At 36.7% G+C, this 19,444-nt stretch overlaps 2 protein-coding genes across 8 annotated transcripts in view; one reads left to right on the top strand and one right to left on the bottom strand.

Annotated features, from left to right (window-relative positions):
- The window catches only part of SPATA17 (spermatogenesis associated 17), a 202,159-nt gene extending 192,361 nt beyond the window's left edge, over positions 1-9,798 (bottom strand). For all 4 annotated transcript variants that reach the window (XM_040460975.1, XM_040460974.1, XM_040460977.1 and 1 more), the window contains exon 1: positions 9,543-9,798. In XM_040460975.1, coding sequence (XP_040316909.1) covers positions 9,543-9,610 — 68 coding nt within the window. In that variant the 5' untranslated portion in view covers positions 9,611-9,798. The remainder of the gene's footprint in view (positions 1-9,542) is intronic.
- A 109-nt stretch (positions 9,799-9,907) lies between these two features.
- Positions 9,908-19,444, top strand: part of GPATCH2 (G-patch domain containing 2) — a 177,930-nt gene continuing 168,393 nt past the window's right edge. For all 4 annotated transcript variants that reach the window (XM_040460969.1, XM_040460971.1, XM_040460972.1 and 1 more), the window contains exon 1: positions 9,908-10,076. In XM_040460969.1, coding sequence (XP_040316903.1) covers positions 10,021-10,076 — 56 coding nt within the window. In that variant the 5' untranslated portion in view covers positions 9,908-10,020. The remainder of the gene's footprint in view (positions 10,077-19,444) is intronic.

The following is a 19,444-nucleotide window of genomic DNA, read 5'->3' as shown; positions in this document are numbered from 1 at the left end:
TCTGATCCTAGGTAGTCTGGCTTCACAGGCTGGGTTCTTAACCATCATTGTGCCTGAAGGAGAAGAGAGGGAGGAAGGATAAAAACAGGAGATAGAAAGTAAATAAAAAGGAAAAAAGAGAAGGGAAAAAAAGGTAAAAGGAAGAATGCAGGTAAGCCATTTTCAAATATAATATTAAAATTCTGTGGCATAAAAGAGCACCAATCTCCTTAAAACAAAATAAGCTGAGACTAAGAGGGAAAAGACATCAAGATCTAGGGCTAAACACCAAAAATGTCTGATATACCAAGTGTTGGTAAGAATTAGTGGAAGAGGAACTCATTAAATTGCTGGTAGGAAGTAATTCAGCCTTTGAACACAAACAGAAAATTTTTGTGTATATAAATGAGAAACTCGGGAAACTTAAGGATGTTAAATAAGGAAGGGAAAAATAAGGCGCAATTATGAGACAAGTACTTTGCATTGTCGTAGAAGTTAATGGAAGGGTATCAGGAAGAAGGACCATGACTGAGTAGTGCCAAATACTGTGAAGAAGTCATGAAAATAAGGTCAATGTTTCAAGGAGTTGCAGGGTCGGAGAGAATCTTTTGTTTTCTCAAACCTTATCCTAGCCAGTAAGAGGATGTGATAGTGCAGGATATGAAATCTCATTCATGGCAACAACAGAGATGATCCAGCAACACAGTGTCCAGTAGAGCAGGCAATTCAAAGATGACAGAGTGGGAAAAAGAAAGAATAATTGTACTCGATAAGGCTGATGTGAAGGAGAATTCATGATACTGGTTATTTCTCACGGTTTCTTAACCCTGTTTAACCAATAACATTTAATATGATTATAGATGTTTTTCTGTTTTCCTTCTTTTTAATATAGTCTATTTAAATTACTGAAAGTACTTGCTTTTCCTCCCTCACCAACAATCAACAAGTGACTACTTTTGCAAAACAGGTAGAAAAAAATTGAGTAAGATTTACACATACACCTAATACTTCCTTTTAACTAATGTATAGTTTGATCCTACCCTTCACTTATATAATTGTCATTAGAAATGTAAAAAATAAGCAATCAAATGATCCATTTTGCTTTCTAATCTCGCCTGGTATTAATGATAACATGTAATACATAGTCAAGAAGAAGATTAAATTCTCTTTTGGAGTTATAAACACTAACACATATAAATATAAGCACAGATATTATATCATGCTAATAAGAACTATACATCTTAATTAAAGGGAAATATTTTAAAAAATAGTAGTTAATTTACTGCTATGTTTTAACTTATATGCTGTAATTCGACTTCTATACACATTTTTCCGTTGCTTTTCTTTTAACTGCTTAAAAATGAAATTTACAGATACTTGAGTTACCACTGGGATGCTGAATACTCATACAATATGTCATGAACTGCTAGACTTTTTATGTTTAAAATGAAAAATGTGGGTAACACTTTATTTTAATGGTATATTAATTAGTTCCAAATTACAATGAAAATCCTATAGCAGTGAATAAAATATGACATCTACATGAATTTGAAATAAATTTATTATGATCAGTATTATCACAATGAATACTAAATGAATTAATAATGATGAAAGACCAAAAGTATTACCAGGAATGTAATAAAACATTGAGAAAAAGCTGGAAGTTTCCAGTCACTTCATCATCAACTAGAAATAAGTACTATAGCCCTGGATAACACTATATTCATGTGTATCATTAGTGGCTAGAAATTAATTGACAATAAACAGAAAGTGAAAAAATGTGTAGTTAAATATATTTCTGGTAGGGGCGCCTGGGTGGCGCAGTCGGTTAAGCGTCCGACTTCAGCCAGGTCACGATCTCGCGGTCCGTGAGTTCGAGCCCCGCATCGGGCTCTGGGCTGATGGCTCAGAGCCTGGAGCCTGTTTCCGATTCTGTGTCTCCCTCTCTCTCTGCTCCTCCCCCGTTCATGCTCTGTCTCTCTCTGTCCCAAAAATAAATAAACGTTGAAAAAAAAATTAAAAAAAAAATTAAGAAAATATATTTCTGGTAATGTGCAAAAAATACACATTTTATATATCACCTTACTGTGATAGTCTGACCTATGTGTACTAGCTATTGAATAAAAACTAGATTAAAAACCCAATCATCTTTGCTTCTCATTATCATATGAATTTTAGCTATTTTAGATACTAGGAATAAAATTGCAGTATTAGCTGACCTGTATTATAAAATATATTGATTATGTAAAATAACTTTTGCATATCATTTCACTGTTAGGTGTTAAGGATGTCAAGCTCCTTAAAGGCAGAAACTATGTTTGATCTATACTTTATGCTTTAATTATCACTCATGTGCCTAATAAGAGGTCAATAATTACTTGTTGAAAAACAGAACTACATTTTAGAATCTAGAAGCCATGTTTTGATTTCATTAATGGTCCTCATTATTATTTCACAGCTCAATGAATAATGAGTCATAAATACATATGTATTAGATCATAAAGTAGGAGTTAACATGCAGATTTATAATGTATTTGCAAAATGTTTTATTATTTACTTTTCTACCCTTTCCCTCTACCTTCTCTTCATTTCCTGAACAATTAAGTCCAAAAGAAATCGGCAGTGGGCAAAGAAACCAGGAATCTGTGGTAGAGGGGACAGGAGTGTTGGGGGATGGGGAGTCACATTGTCCTGGCTAAGCCTTTGTAGGCTAAGATGGACATCCACATGAAAGGGCAGCCTGGGGTAGGATGTCACAAACTAAGAACAGTGTTCCTATGGAGAGAATGTCTAAGTGTTTAGGTGTCGAGGAAAGGTGAAGAAAGTTTCTACAAGGAAGGGCAGCCAGAACAGAGAATCAAAACCCAAGAATGATGAAAAGAGTATCCAGTTTGATGAACAAGTGCAGCATGGAGAGGTAGAGCCCACAGTACATGAAAACGTGTCCATAAAAGAGAGGGCAGTTAAGGTGACAGGAGTTTGATTACAGAAAATTGATCAACTTAAGCAATATATTAAGGATAATGAGAGCCCAGTTTCTCAGTGTTTAAAAAAAAAAGGAAAGAAAAGGAAAGGAAAGGAAAGGAAAGGAAAGGAAAGGAAAGGAAAGGAAAGGGAGATAAACTAGAGTGAAACACATGGTGCTGGATTTGAAATGAAATTGTCAATGCAAACTTACGGATTTCAACACACACATGGGTAGGTGGACAGACGGATGGATGAATAAAGTACAGACGTAAACTGCATGCAAATGCATACATGCACATATTTTCTAACTCTGTCCACTTAAGAAAATCTGAGAGCAGCAACCCAACAGCAGGGCACTCATTAAAAGAAGCAAGGGCTCCTTGAAGAAATAGATGACTCCAGATCCGGGGCAGGAAAAGAAAAAGATGAGCCTGGAACCCATTTGTTCTGTGTCAGAAAGCAAGAAAGTATTGCGATGATCAGGGTACAATGATAAGCTTCTAGTGGCTCCCATTGTGAAAGAGTGGGACAATGGTAGCATAAACATAAGTAATAAAAGTGATGTTAACCCACTGAATAGGAACCAATGAGTCCATAATGATGTGCATAAGTAAATAAATACATTGAAAGTTTGATGAGGAACGGAGTACATGCACAGCTTCAAATTACTTGCTTTTAAAAAATACCTACTGGGGGCACCTGAGTGGCTAAGTCATTTAAGCACCCAACTCTTGATTTTGGCTCAGGTCATGATCTCATGGTTCGTGATTCTCTCTCTCCCTCTCTTTCTGCCCCTCCCCAGGTCACAATCTCTCTCTAAAAATAAATAAACATTAAAAACAATATACCTACTAAACACAAAGTGGGGTGGGGGAAGAGAACATTATAGTAGAGGGGCCTAGCAGAAATTATCTTGGTCAATGATCCCAATAAAGACTATCACTAATGAAACAAATAAAAATTATGTAGTACCGGGTAGAATATATGAAAAAGATTATGGCATCATTTCTGTGATATTTCTGCCAAAGATACATAACCTGAGTCTAATCAAGAGGAAAAAAAAATCAGAATGATCCAAACTGAGTGAAATTTTACAAAATAATTGATCTTCAAAAGTAGTAAGGTTATGAAAATCAAAGAAAGACCGTGAAAATGTTCCATATTAAAGATAACTAAGGAGATAAGACACTTAGGATCCTTTTGCTATAAATAACATTATTCCAACAACTTGCAAAGCTTGAATGGAGTCTGAAGATTAGATGATAGAAATGTATCAATGTTAATTTCTTGATTTTCACAATGGAATTATAGTTATACAATGTCTTTAAGTGGAAAGAATTTGGGGGACAATGGGCCATCAGGTTGCAACTTACCATCATATGATTTATGAGAAAAAAAAACTGTATTGCATTAGAACTTTTTATAAGTTTCAGATTACTTCAGTAGTTTTAAATACCTACATGCATGTATATATGTGTACACATGTATATATGTATATATATATATGTATATATATGTATATGTGTGTATATATACACACACATACAGGAAAGAATGGCATCTCAAAATTGTTTCATTTTATTCAAATAGTTTTACAGTTCAAAATAATTTTGACATTTAAAGTAGACTTAAGATAAAAAACTATCATGCATAAAATACTTATAATGATAAAAAGGTTAATTTATTAGGAAAATGTAATAATCCTAAGCGAGTATGCACCTAATAATAGAGCTTCAAAATATGTGAAGCAAAACCTGACAAAACTAAAGGGAGAAAGAGACAAATTCACAGTAAGAGTTAGATATTTCAACATGCTTCCCTGAATAATTGATAAGACAACTGTATAGGAAGTCAACAGCAATATAAAAGACCCTAACAACACTTATTAACCAATTTTATCTAATTAACTTCTATATACTGCTCTACTCAACAATATGTATTTGTAAAGTCTTCAAGTTCACTAATGTTTTATTTGCAGGATTTTAATCTGATGTTAAGTCCATCTGAATTTTTTTGTTTCAGATAATCTGTTTTGTATCTCTAAAGTTTCATCTTCTTCTTATTTCCATTTAACTCATTATGCATATAGTTTCCTTTAAGTCTTTACGCATGTTTTGAAAGCTATTTAAAACACCTTATATGCTAATTGTATCATCTTTGTATTTCTGGGTCTGTTTCTACTAATTGGCTGTTTTTCCTCCTGGGTGTAGGTCACAGTTTGCTGTATTTTTGTCCTACTACTAATTTAGGAACAGATGCTAGACAATATGAACACGATGCTGTTGAGTTTGAATTCTGTTCAGAAGCTACTGCCACGCGTAAAGTGGGAGTAACTGTCTAGATAACCTCATTTGTTTCCTTTCACTAAGAGATTACAATCCTACACTGTCTGTTGTATCAAAATGTCTAAAAGTGATTTTCCACGTATTTTGTTCAGTTTTCTAATTTTTCACGGTGGCAAGGCAAATTTTGTATCAGTTACATCTTCATGGTCACTTACTTTATATGTTTAATTTTGTGTTTTCAAAAGAAAACTTTTGCCTTAGGGTATTTTTTTCCTATTTATTTACTGTTTACTTTATAAATTATAATGAATACCCAATATTTAATATAAAATTGTAAACTACATGGAAAAATATAGACAAAAAATTAAGATACCATTTCAACCTTCCCTATATTCCAATTCTCAAAATCTAATCACTGTTAACAGTTTTTTATCTGTGATTTCAGCTCCTATGTCTCTCTGTATGCATAAACATTTCATACAAAATGTATTATGTTTTCTGTGAGCTGTTTTTTTAAACTTAATTTGTCTCTGAATTTTTTGTTATTAGGCATAAAATTTTTCACTTTCATTTATTGTTTTAAAAATTGTACTTATTTATTTTAAGAGAGATGGAGAAAGCACAAGCAGGGGAGGGGGAGAGAGAGAATCCCAAGCAGGCTCCACACTGTCAGTGCAGAGCCCCATGTGGGGCTTGAACCCACCACGAAGCTATGAGATCGTGACCTGAGGTGAAACCAAGAGTCCACCACTTAACAGACTGAGCCACCCAGGAAGCCCTAAAATTTTTCACTTTTAATCTGCTACGTGGGGCGCCTGGGTGGCTCAGTCGGTTGAGAGTCCGACTTCAGCTCAGGTCATGATCTCACGGTCCATGAGTTCGAGCCCCGCGTCAGGCTCTGTGCTGACAGCTCAGAGCCTGGAGCCTGCATTGGATTCTGTGTCTCCCTCTCTCTCTGCCCCTCCCCCGTTCATGCTCTGTCTCTCTCTGTCTCAAAAATAAACATTGAAATAAATAAATAAATAAATAAAACTGCTACTTAATATTCCATCATGTGTATATGCCTTAATTTATTTAGCCCGATTAGTTACAAATATATACAAGTTACTTTCAGGGTTTGGTTTTTTTTTTTCCCCCTGTTAGAAATAATTCTTTAGGGGCACCTGGGTGGCTCAGTCTGTTAAGTGTCCCACTCTTGATTTTGGCTCAGGTTATGATGATCTCTACAAAGTCGTGAGATCAAGCCCTGCATCAGGCTCCACACTAGGCATGGAGCCTGCTTGAGATTCTCTCTCTCCTTCTCCCTCTGCCCCTCTCCCATTCATTCTCTCTCTCTCAAAAAAAAAAAAAAAAAAAAAAAAAAAAACTTTTTAAAAAGAAGTAATGCTTTAATGAATGCTTTACAGATAACCCTGTACTTAAAACACTTTTGTGTACAAATTGTGTACACAAGGTATTTCTACAAGGTCAATAGATAAAGTCACATGTATTTTGATGCTCTTATAGATCAAATTGTTTTTATAGTTTCAAATTACAATTGCTCATTGCTATTACATAAAAAGGCCATTGATTTTTGTGTATTGTGTCCTACAACCTTGCTAAATTCACTTATTTCTGGATGTTTTTGTAGGTAACTTAGTTTTCTATGCACAGGATCAAGTTGTCAGTGAACAAAGCCAATTTTGCTTCTTCCTTTGCAATTTTTACAACTTTAATTTATCTTGCAATACATAACATTGGTAAGAAAAGTGTGGAATGTTCAGTAAAGGCTTTGAGACAATTTCTATACTAAAAGTTAAGTCCCTATCTCACCTGATACATACACACAAACACAATTGCAGAATGAAGAAACACGTAATAAAACTTTTAAAATATTGTCAGTAAACACAGAGAATTTTCTTATAACCACGGGTTGAGAAAGACCATTCCAATGAAGGCAAAATCCCCAGAGCCAAAATAATAGATTGACAACTTTGGCTACATAAAACTTAAAAAATTGAAAGATAGGCTGGTAGGCAGCACTGTGAACCTTAAACCTATGCCACTGTCTTTGAGACTGGGTGATGGGAGAGACTGTGGGGAGTTCTGAGGTCACTAAAAAGACTGGCCTCTGGAGTAATTATTATTATCACATAGGCTGGCAGAGTGGGGAAAAACTGATATTAGAAGCTGGATATAGAATAACCTGCATTACTGTATTAATGAGATCATTCACAACACTACTGTCTGTGATCACTTACAAGGTCGAAAATGTACTAATGAATTTTTGAAATGCACAAGGAGATGTGTAGGAAGCAAACTCAAAGTGCCTATTGGATTCTTTTAACTGCATGGAATTAGGGGTATCCCATAAATCTCAGGAACAGCATTCATCTAGATTTAACTATAAATACAAGTACAGTTATTCCTTATTGTTTCTATTACTTCTTTTGCTCCTGTTCCCCTATTGTGAGATCTTTGCTCTAATTTAATCTTCACTTGATTTCAGAGAGTACTTTCTTGAGTACATTTCCTCCAGTAGGCTATATGGATGACATAACCCGGAGTCTTTATATATCTGAAAATGTCTTTCTTTCATCAAAAAAAAAAAAAAAAAAAAAAAAAGAATGAATAAGAGCTTTGATGGGTTTAGGTTTTTTTAGATATTGCCTTGAATAATCAATAATTATTGTCCTTTTTTTCTCTTAGAAGTCCCTGTGTTGCTTATGAACCAATCAGTGCTTCTTTCTTCGTTGGCAAATAACTTTTTCTTGTCTGTCTAGATTAGGAGCTTGTAAAATTGTTTCTGTATCCTTGAAATTTTGCCAGATAACATCTAAGAAGTGTGTCTTTAAAAAAAAAAAAATCCTGTCTCATACTCAGAGCCCTCTCCATTCAAAGCCATATTCTTTCTCCAGTTTAGGAAAGTTTTCTTCTACTACTTCTTTATTAGTCATTTATCTTCTTCCCACTCCCACTCCCAAATTCTGCAGTGACTATCATTCACATACTAAATCCCCTGGATATGTCCTCCATGTTGCTCTCCTAAAACATTTACCTCTCACTAGTGACTTTTCTATTTTTAAATTCATTTACTATATTTGTAACTAGAAACGTTTATTTTTTTAAAAATTCATTCCAGTAACTTTTTTTCCTCTAATTTTATTTCTGTAAAAGTTCTCATTATACCTGTATTAAAGTTTACACCTATGCAAACCATTAATTTTAACTCTACAGTAGCCACCTGTTTTGGTCTCTTGGTTTAATCTCCTCCCATCAAACCAACATTACTTTGAATAGCTTGTGAATTTTTTCTATATGAATCTCATTTTCCTTCCCTCATGCAAAGTGGGAATAGATACATAATTTGTTAAGGATGTTTAAGAAATAGACCCATACCTAGTTCCTTTTCTACAAAGCCCCCCCACACACATTTTTTTTTTTTTTTCACAATGGGGTCTCACAGGAACTCCTCTGAGAATGCAGATTTTCTGGCCATAACGGAGACCCACTGAATCAGAATCTATATTCTAACATCATCCTCAAATGATTCTAATGTACACTACAGTTTACAAAGCGCTGATCTAACCAATAACACATGGGAAATGGCAATCATTGCTTAAGGAAACTGCCAGTTACCTTTTTTCACATATTGATATTTTATACGGCCTTTGTGCCCAAAGCTACAAACACTCTGTTGTTGTTGTTGTTGTTGTTTTAACTAGGTGAACATTGGAATTTTGATTCTTTCATGATCTTTAGAGATTTCTCTTTATACTGAAAATATTAATAATAATAATAAATGAAATGGAAGGAATGCCAGCCTATTCTCATCACGGCCAGAATGGTTTAGATACTGTCACTTAGGGAAGACAAATGAGCCATGGAACAGTTGAGTTCAATGACATCTGTGAAACCATGGAGGCTCAAATCCCCAGGCAAACGGGAGACACAACGGAGATCACCCAGCTAGAGTACTTGGGTGACCCCAGTCAGGGTACTAAAACTTCAACAGGGAGGGCATGGGTTTCATCAAACTGTGGAGCGATGATGTCCCAGAAGAATACTTTATTCTGCAATTTTATCTACAATGGGCAGTTTCCTAAGCCATCTCAAGCTAATAACTATGTCCTCCCTTTACCCCATCTATAATTCCTCTGTATGGTAACACTACTTTTAAACTTGTGGTTAAGTTTGCGGCCAACAAACGAAGCGGGGACAAGTGCTTGGTATTTACTGATTCAGGGACTTTGTTAATAGGAAACCCTTGCCGAGGAACGCCTGGCGAGGGCGAAGCCAGCCCTCTGAGCTGTACCCCAGTCGACGCCTTACCTGTTCCTGAAGTAGTACTGGTGTACCAGGAACGTCGACCGAGCTTGGAGCCGAGCTAACGTGGCCATAGCCTCCCGGCTTCTGCGCGAGCACCGCTGTTACTATTGGTCTCCATGGCAACCGGGCTAAACCATAGAGCTAGTCCCGAGGGTACAACTTTTCGACCACTCCACTTCTATTTGCCACCCTGCTTCAGTTTGCAGAATACTAGAAAGACATTTAAGAAATTTTTCGTAGGAAAAGGTTCCAGGGATTTGCCTCTATCTTTTCTGTGAGTTAAAAAGGAGGAGATTACAGGCGACGAAGGCGGTGCGGGGAGGAGAGGTAATGGTTGCTCCGGGCATCCGGTTTCCGCCTCCCGTCTGCTTCCGGAAGCTCAGCTCAAAATGCTGAACTGCTTCTGGAAGTCGCTGGTGCTGTGGTAGTTGGAGTCTGTTCTCGGGCCTGAGCCTCGAGGCCAGGCTCCTGGGTGTCGTTAATGTTCGGGGCCGCCGGGCGCCAACCGATCGGAGCTCCAGCCGCCGGGAACAGCTGGTGAGGCTGGAGGCCCTGGGGATGGTAGATCAGGAGAGGGTGTGATGGCCTGAGGCCGCCGGACCTGGAATGGAAGGGGGAGGGAGTTGGGGATGGATGATCTGAAGACACTTAGGCCTTGCTCTCACTCGTGCCTGGGCTGGAAGCGATTTGAGGAAGGCGTTGAGGTGTGTGCTAAAGATGTGTGCAGGAGTGCGGTAAATGCTTGCTGATTGCCCAACCCTCTACGATATTTGGGGAGTAAAGCTGTCTATACTCCAAGAGCAATTCATTTCGTCCCTGATTGTTGACAAGGCTAGGGACAGAAGAAGCTAACTTAATATAGATCTTATCCCCTCACGTTCCTTTTTAATTGTACTAGATTACAGCAGGTGTCTTGGGGGATCAAATCCCAGAAATCTAGAGTTCTGGAAGTTTAGTACTAGAAGACACCCCACTCACCCCTCTCTTTTCTGGAGTGGGAGTGGCCTACCTGTTTCTGCCCCTTGAACGGTCCATTTTAGTTCAAATGAGATGTGTATGAGTGTTCCCTAAGAACATGTAAATGCCAGGATTTTAGGTTTGGGGTTTGACCAGGGCTGCGGTACCCCCATCACCAGTGCCACTTTGAAATAATAATATATTGCTTTGATATTTCAAAGTGCTTTCACAAATTCATGCACTTTATCTTTATGACAGCTCTGATAGGAGATTATCACGGGCACAGAATTCCTAAGTGAGTTGTCCAAAATTGCCATGGGCATTTTAGTCCTGGACCTAGAAGCTGGGTTTTGGGTTTCTAATTGAAAGCTCTGCAATGCCAGGCCTATTTTTCCCCAAGCATACGTCCGACAAGCAGTGAAACAAGTTTCCCACTGACAATTTCAAGCATAAAGTATTGAAAAATGGGTGACCTGTGGCCGGAAAACGTCCATTCTTAGATTCTGCAATGAATGAGACCATGAGGCACGCTAGTAGTCTGTGATCTCAAAGAATTCCTCTGCGTCCCTTATCGCTGAGAAGTTAAAAGAATATCTTGCTTGAATGTTTTGAATGAGATTAGATCGTTCTGTAGTTCATTTTATAATGGTTATACTTTTAAATTCTGACATTTTCCAGTGAGAAAGCTGGGAGTACTTTCTTAAATGAGCCATATTTTTTTTTTAATGGTGTGTGTCATTAGCATAACATAAAACACTTGTTACATGTTTATTATTTTTAGTTCTGACAGTTGTATATACTGTGTAATCACCACACAAAACAAGATATAGGACATTTCCATTACCCCAGAATTCCCTCCCCAGGCATCTAATAGGTACCTGTCTTAATGTTTCACCATTCAATAACCTTGTTAAGGGAACTAAACAAAATGTGCTTTATAGATGGGTCTGCCCTTGTTGCAGCGATACTGATTTGTAGGACAGAGGACTATTTAATAACAAAACTATGACTCTTCCAACTCCTTCCTCTCCCTTTCACCTTCTCACCAACTCATAGTTAGGTACCTCCGTCTAATACAGAGAAACCCTCCTTCAGTTCTCTTAAAATGCTTATCTTCTTTTCAATTATCGGTGTAGAATTCATTTTTTTCTTATGGCCCAGAGGATAACAGAGTGCTTAGCACTTAATCATTGTTTCTTAATGAAACTCGGAAAAATCACGCCTGATTGGCCAGAATGAACACTTTCCAGCAAACTGGAACCTTGATTTTCTAGTTTATCTGCACAACCATTCCCTTATTGGAAAGTTCTCAATGGAATTTTCCTTTTCATTCATTGATCAGACATTTACCATACTAGGCACGTAAGTTTGCTCTCAGTAAGGAAGCCCCGGTGCCGCTGGGGTTGCTACTACTGGTTGATTCCTTGGTGCGGAGTTTTATGTACATATATCTCATGTAAATCTTTTGAGGTGGGTGCTGTCGTTTTTTTTTGCATTTTAGAAATGGCAAAACAGGAGCAAATACAGCTTAAGTAACTTGCCCACGTACCATGTTTGCAGTGTGATGCTGGTATACCTAGAACAATTCTTCACCATCCTCATATACGTCCTATTTGTCTGAATAAGATACAATATCACGGGACTATCTAAACAGGAAAGACTATGCCCGCATAGGTTAGCCAGCCTGGATTCCTGTTGTATATACCTCCCATCTTGACTTCAACTTTTTCTCCAATGTCGAGATTAGATTTTTCAAGTTTTAGGCCCCAAAGGGGTAAATAGTAGATGATTTATCTACCCCTTTAACAATTTGTTTGAAAAATAGAACTGAGATTATATTTTGTAATTTACTGCTACAGAAGACAAGTTGTATACAATTAAATAATAAAAATCCTCAGGAAATGAATATATCTTTTGTGCAAATTATTCTTGTAAGTGGTTTATATTATATTTTTTATAAAATCGTTATACCGAGAGTTTCTATCTCCTTTTCCTGACTCCTCATCCACACACAATTTTGAAATTAGGGGCCAAAAAGCATAAGTATTGTGGCACTTATGATGTTAACCTGCCTTTTAAAATTTGATTCATTTAATGGATAAACCACATTTATAATTTAGATACACTTTTATTACTTTTTACCTTATTATGATTTATATTTAAAGTGAATTTCTAGTTTTTAAGATTTTAAAGGTTGAACTAACACGTTTTACAATTAAGTCCTTGATAATGAGAATATTGAATTACTGATATATTGAGCTATACTTTTTGTTTCAATGTATGTGGTTTGGTTTTTTTTTTTAAAGACCTTAAAAATATAAACTATATTTATTCTAGATCATTTCCTTTTTTCTGTAGTTTCTTTCTTATTTATTTTTTTAAAATTTTTTTCAACGTTTATTTATTTTTTTTGGGACAGAGAGAGACAGAGCATGAACGAGGGAGGAGCAGAGAGAGAGGGAGACACAGAATCGGAAACAGGCTCCAGGCTCCGAGCCATCAGCCCAGAGCCTGACGCGGGGCTCGAACTCACGGACTGCGAGATCGTGACCTGGCTGAAGTCGGACGCTTAACCGACTGCGCCACCCAGGCGCCCCTCTTTCTTATTTATTATTTGGATTTTCTTTGGGTCCAAGAAATGGCATAGTGGAAAATGTGCATTTTTTAAATAACTGCCTTTTTTTTTTTTTTTTTTTGTCTTTTATCTTGAGGTCAGTTCCATACTGTCAGGTTTGTTTGAGTCAGGTTTCTATTTCGACAATGAGGGATCAAAGCAATGGCCAGTGTGATTTTGGCCAAGTAACCCATTAATATTAGTTTAGCTCTTTAGCATTTTTATTTATGGCAAGCTGGAAACCTTTAAAACATCTTTGATAATTTGTCCTTTACCACCACATTTGCTCTGCTAGAAAGGTAGCCAGAAAGTTAAAGCGTATCTGGCTTGTTAATGTGGCAGAAACTTTGAAATCAGGGTTGTCTAAATTTTTAGTGAAGCCATATTTTTCCTGTTTTTTTATTCAGTCATTCATTGGTTTGTTCACCCAACAGATCTCTTTTTAAGAATTATTTATTTATTTATTTATTTATTTATTTATTTATTGAGAGAGACCGAGAGAGAGACAGAGTGTGAGTGAGGGAGGGGCAGAGAGAGAAGGAGACACAGAATCCTAAGCAGGCTCCAGGCAATCCTAAGCAGGCTCCAGGCTCCAAGCTGTCAGTACAGAGCCTGACGCAGGGCTTGAACCCACACAGTGTGAGATCATGACCTGAGCTGAAGTCAGCTGGTTAACTAACTGAACCATCCAGGTGCCCCCCAACAGATCTTTTTTAAACATCTGTTGCATGTCAAGCATTATGCTAGGTACTTGTAATTAATATTCAGTTGTCTTCATTCTTATTCTAAGAATTCAGAATATATTATATATTCAATAAATATTGAATAGTTAGTTACCATGTTTGAGCAATGAATGAGACTCCTCTCGTCCATATTAGAAACTTGCCTAGATGTGCTCTAATATATGCATGTTGACAAGAATTGGAATGAATTATTTTTTAGACTCTGAATTATTTTTGTTTGTTTTAGACTTTGACTTTATGTCATTTACACAACTTCTTATTCAACAATTTGTGTTTCAAAAGTGATTAGAGCGTAAAGTTTTGAATGACTCTTGAAGTTAAATGAAGTTAAAAACAAGAACCTTCAAATTTAAATAGCAAATGAGCTTGCCTTATTAACTCACTATTTGGAAAGTAGAAAAAGACTTTTTTCTAAAGCCATGAATGATTTTTTTAAATTTAAGTTAATTTTTAATTTTTGGCCTAACTGGTAGGGTTTGGAGGCAAGAAAGCTTTCTGCCTGTTCCTGTGGTAACAAAAGTGACAAAATAGCAGGTGCCAGCAGCACTTCCAGTCAAGTTCAAGTCTGTGGAACCTTTGCTTCCATTGGCAATGAACTTTTCTGTTTGATGGAGAACCTGTGGCTCCTAACTTGGTGGAATGACTTTCTTTGATTTATTTTTTCTTGTATCTATATATTATTAAGTTAGGAGTCAGTCAGAAATGCAGCATTAATTTTTAGTTTTTTTTTTTTTAATATTCATGAAAATCTTTAAAGAGTGCATGAATGTCTTGAAATGATATGCAAGATTTTTGCTAATGTCTGTTATCCCCCCCTCTTCCCATGAGTCAGAGTGGTTCAAGAACTCAGAAAGGGTAAGGTCTGTGCTTTCATTATGATATCCTCAGGATTCATAAGGTGGTTACACCTTAAAAGCAGAATGATTTGATATTTCAGTGACCACCTCATTCATGTACAGAGGTTGTTAAAAGACGAAATAACTACTCTCACATAAGTATTCACTCTCATCCCACAGAATCCCTTCAAGGTAGAAAATATACCATTTTTATGATGAATAAACAGTCTGAAAATAAGTAATTTGTTTAGGGTCCTATAGCTAAGGAATAGAGTCAAATTTAGCTTCCACATTCATAGATTTGACTTTTTTTTTTTAATTTTTTTTTTCAACGTTTATTTATTTTTGGGACAGAGAGAGACAGAGCATGAACGGGGGAGGGGCAGAGAGAGAGGGAGACACAGAATCGGAAACAGGCTCCAGGCTCTGAGCTATCAGCCCAGAGCCTGACGCGGGGCTCGAACTCACGGACCGCAAGATCGTGACCTGGTTGAAGTCGAACGCTTAACCGACTGCGCCACCCAGGCGCCCCCATAGATTTGACTTTAAAGCTTGTGTTCTCTAGTTTCCTCCCAGCCTTTTCCCCTACCTAGAGAATTCTGGTCCATGTGCATTGCCTAATATTAATGTAAAGTTATAATTAATCACTTACACGTTTCATAATAAGTTCCCCTAACTCCACGCTACCTCTTTCAAGAAGAGAGAAAAGGTTACTTCTGATTAATGGTTTAAGTTAGGTAGGTCAAGGAATTTCTAAACTAGCTTAAATGTTAACATTTAATGTTAGGGTTATTCTATATTTCCTAAGAAATATTTCCTCAAGGTATATAAAAGGAGATACTTCTTTTAATCATTTTAAAGGTTACTAGACTGAGATAAAGACTTATTTTGACAAATAATGTTACCATTAAAGAAGGAAATGTATAAATTCCTATGAGCAGTAGAAATTTTAATCAAACAAATCATATTTTATTGAATTAGGCATGAAATTTAGCCCTTGATATGGCATCTTTTTTTTTTTTTCATGTTTAATTTATTTATTTTTGAGAGAGAAAGCAAGCATGAGCAGGAGACAGGCAGAAAGAGAAAGAGACAGAGAATCCCAGGCAGGCTCTGCACCGTCAGCAGAGTCCATTGTGGTGGGCCTCAAACTCAGGAACTATGAGCTGGACGCTTAAACTGACTGAGCCACCCAGCCAGCCCTGATGTAGCATCTCTAAGGCTCCTGTTTGCATGTTTAGGCACCCATTGTCATGATCTACACTATTATGTGTTAATTTTAATGTGTATTCTTTAGCTATTTACTTTTATGACCAAACAACCCTTCCTATCTTAAGCCAAAGCTAACATGAATATCAAAACATGTAATTCCAAGACTATTTTCTCAAGTTTGTGATCAGTCATAGCATACATTCGTCAGCATAGCTCTTGACTAGGTATTCCTCCTACATTGTTTTTGTACACATTGAATTTTCATTCATGCAGAAACTAACAATAAATGGCTATTTCCTTAACTTGCTAGAAGCCAATTAAGTAGTTGTGTTTAGCAGTGGGTGAATTAGTTTTAGCACTCCACTGCTAGAGTTACTTAAGTTTGTAGAAGAGATAATCCTGTGTTTTACAGAGATGAAGAGGAGAATTTTACCATGTATTAGGTGATAAGGAGCATTTGATTTCTTTTTCCTTACCTAGATATTTGATAGCTGTGGTCAGTTACTTTTTTGTCACATATGGAAGATTTTTGTTTGTTTTTAATGAAATTGTTGGGTTTATGAAGACACACATGTCTATCATCTTATTATGTAGTTATTTTTATCAGTGTCCAGGCAAGGAAATTATTCTCTAATTTTTCTGTACATGCTATATTTTATCCTCTTAGGAATAGTAGTTATTGCTAATAGAGTCTCCAAAAAGGAAAAGTCACTGATGGAGTAATTGGCTGTCAGTTTTTGGGGGGATCAGTTTTTCTGGGCTTTCTTGGGCTTCTTTGCCATGCCTCCCTGTACATTGTTGACTGCTATTTGAGAGCCCTTGATTCATCATTCAACTGCTAGTCCTGTGGGAACATGTGAGCATCGAGTTTGGACTAAGGCCACGTCCTGAGTTTTCTTTCTTGAGCAAGAAACATTTGAAAGAAAACTCTAAACTCAGCGCCAGGTTTCTACATTCATTGACCATCCTCACTCTCAAACATACGTTTTTAAGGAAAGCCTTTGTCTGAGTTAGAATTTGGTGTTAAGAAAGCCAGGGAGAACAATTTACTCATTTTATTGGATGTTTTAATAGTGCCTAGAAGAAGACTGACAAAAACTTAACCCTTGGCGCAAAATTCTTACCTAAAACTGGCATATCAAATTTTGGGTTGATCATACGTTTTATATTGCTCAGCATAATGCAATACACCTGCGAAAAACCAAAATGCTTATCTGCTCAGGTCATGTCGTTTTCAAAATCCCACTTTAGATAGATAGTGGGACTATAATCTTATTCTATTTATTTGGAGTATTTGAAGAAAACTCTTGGTGAACTGTCATCTTAGATATTCTACCTAATGCAAACTATTCTCAAAAGATGTCATTTCCATTGAATTTCAAATGGAGAGAAATTGTTTTATAAATATGAATGTTATTCAAATTAGCTAAGTGGTAATTCACTAAATTTTACTGTAATTAAACTTTACAGCTATGAATGCTTAATAAACACGTTTTTGTACAGAAAAGTTCTGTATTTTCAGGTTCTTTCTTCAATAGGAAAAGTCTCATTTAAGAAAATATCTTGAAGATAAAGTGTTTCCATACCATGGTCTTCAATGTAACTGCCAAGGCAAAGGAAATAAATGAGCTATTGATTATGTGGTCTCTTATAATGACTTTATTTCTGTGAGGCCAGATGATGCCAGTTTTCCCTGAGAGATAGAAGTGAAGCAGCGTGACTGACTATAATATCACTAGCTCATTAACAAGGGTTTTGACTTGCGGGAGTCTGGTGAGTTGAAACTGAAGGGGGGAAAAGTGATTTTAACTCTGAATGTTGTGTATTTTCTTCTGTGTTTTTGTGAGGCTTTTAAAAAGTCTTTTTAAAGTAAATGTCTTCATTGGCATTCGTATCTGATCCCTATTTGAGTGACATCACGGAATAAATTGGGTTCTCTGGATAAATTTTTTTTTAATTTTTTTTTAATGTTTGTTTGTTATATATGTGAGTGAGTGGGGGAGGGGCAGAGAGAGGAGACACAGAATCCAAAGCAGGTTCCAGGCTCTAAGCTGTCAGCACAGAGCCCGTCGCGGGGCTCGAACCCATGAACCGTGAGATCATGACCCAAGCCGAAGTCGGACACTTAATCAACTGAGCCATCCCGGCGCCCCTAAAATTTTTTTAATGTCTTTTTTTTTTCTTGAGAAAAACAATACAAAGTCAAGTAAAGTGACAATTTTAGTGATGTTATCAAGAAATTTTGCTTTCATTCTTAGTAATACCAGTTCTATTTTCTTAAGCTGTTTGTTACAATATTCTTTTTAAATGAAATTGATTGAAGACTTAAGTTTCAATGGATTGAATCTGATTGCTAATCTTTATCTAATGGTGGTAGGTCCACCACATTTCCTTTTTGTGGTAAAGCACTAGATTATTACTTCCAAAATACCCTGCAACTTTAGTTGTAGATGACATTCATGCATTGAGTTAATTTCATATTAATAATTAGACCTAGGCATTCACCCATTGATGAGAAAACTGCATCTCCAGAGAGTAAGTTACTTAAGAACCAGGTGATACCGAGTCTTCTTTTAGACAAAGGTCCTTATTCTGGTACACGTTAAGCTGGCGTCCAGTGAATTTTATTAAAGGTGCAATATTATATTCAGAGATCATAGGTCTTTCAGACTACATTTCTTCCAAAGAAATAGTATTCAAGGAAATGAACAAAATATTTATTGCAATAAAGGGAAAACGAAAATGTGATTATTAACCTAGAGATGATGGAGAAAAGACCCATTTGGCTTATCAGTATAGTCAGAATTGTAGCCCTTCTTTTGGCTTAATGCTAATTCCTACGTGACACCTATTTCTCATAACCAAATGCAGGGTTCTAAAACCTGAGTAATATATAGGACCCTTTTAGTGGCTTTCCAGAGTTTATTTAAAATATATACTTCAGTCACCATGTTAATTCAGAATGCTGAAGGAGATAGATCAGGAAAATACAATGCCCACATTAAATGAAAGACGATGTCAGGGCGCCTGGGTGGCTCAGTCGGTTGAGCATCCGGCTTCCGCTCAGGTCATGATCTCACCGTTGGTGAGTTCAAGCCCTGTGTCAGGCTCTGTGCTGACAGCTCAGAGCCTGGAGCCTGCTTCAGATTCTGTGTCCCCCTCTCTCTCTGCCCCACCCCTGCTTGTGCTCTGTCTCTCTCTGTCTTTCAAAAATGAATAAACATAATTTTTTTTTTTTTAATGAAAAACTGTGTCCATTTAGTTAATTGCTCACAATGTACATTTCACTGATGACTACAGCATCGGGGGCTTTGGATTCAACTGACTTCCACCACCTATACTGCCCTTGATTCAGGTCTCCCATTCCTCTTTTCTGTTCAAAAGAATATAATGCTAAGTGTGAGTCATTTGGCTTTACGCAGATATATATTAAATCTGTCTCAGAAATTAAAATAGTACCACCTGCTGCTACATCACTCATAAGCAAATGCAAACTGGATACTGGAATTGTGTGGTACTAGAATCCCTTTCTTGGCTGCAGTT

Source organism: Herpailurus yagouaroundi, unplaced genomic scaffold (assembly GCF_014898765.1).
Source record: "Herpailurus yagouaroundi ecotype Mexico unplaced genomic scaffold, PumYag 253, whole genome shotgun sequence".
Classification (NCBI taxonomy): Eukaryota; Metazoa; Chordata; class Mammalia; order Carnivora; family Felidae; genus Herpailurus; species Herpailurus yagouaroundi.
Note: the sequence above shows the minus strand (reverse complement) of the source record. Positions and strands in the feature narration are given on the sequence as shown.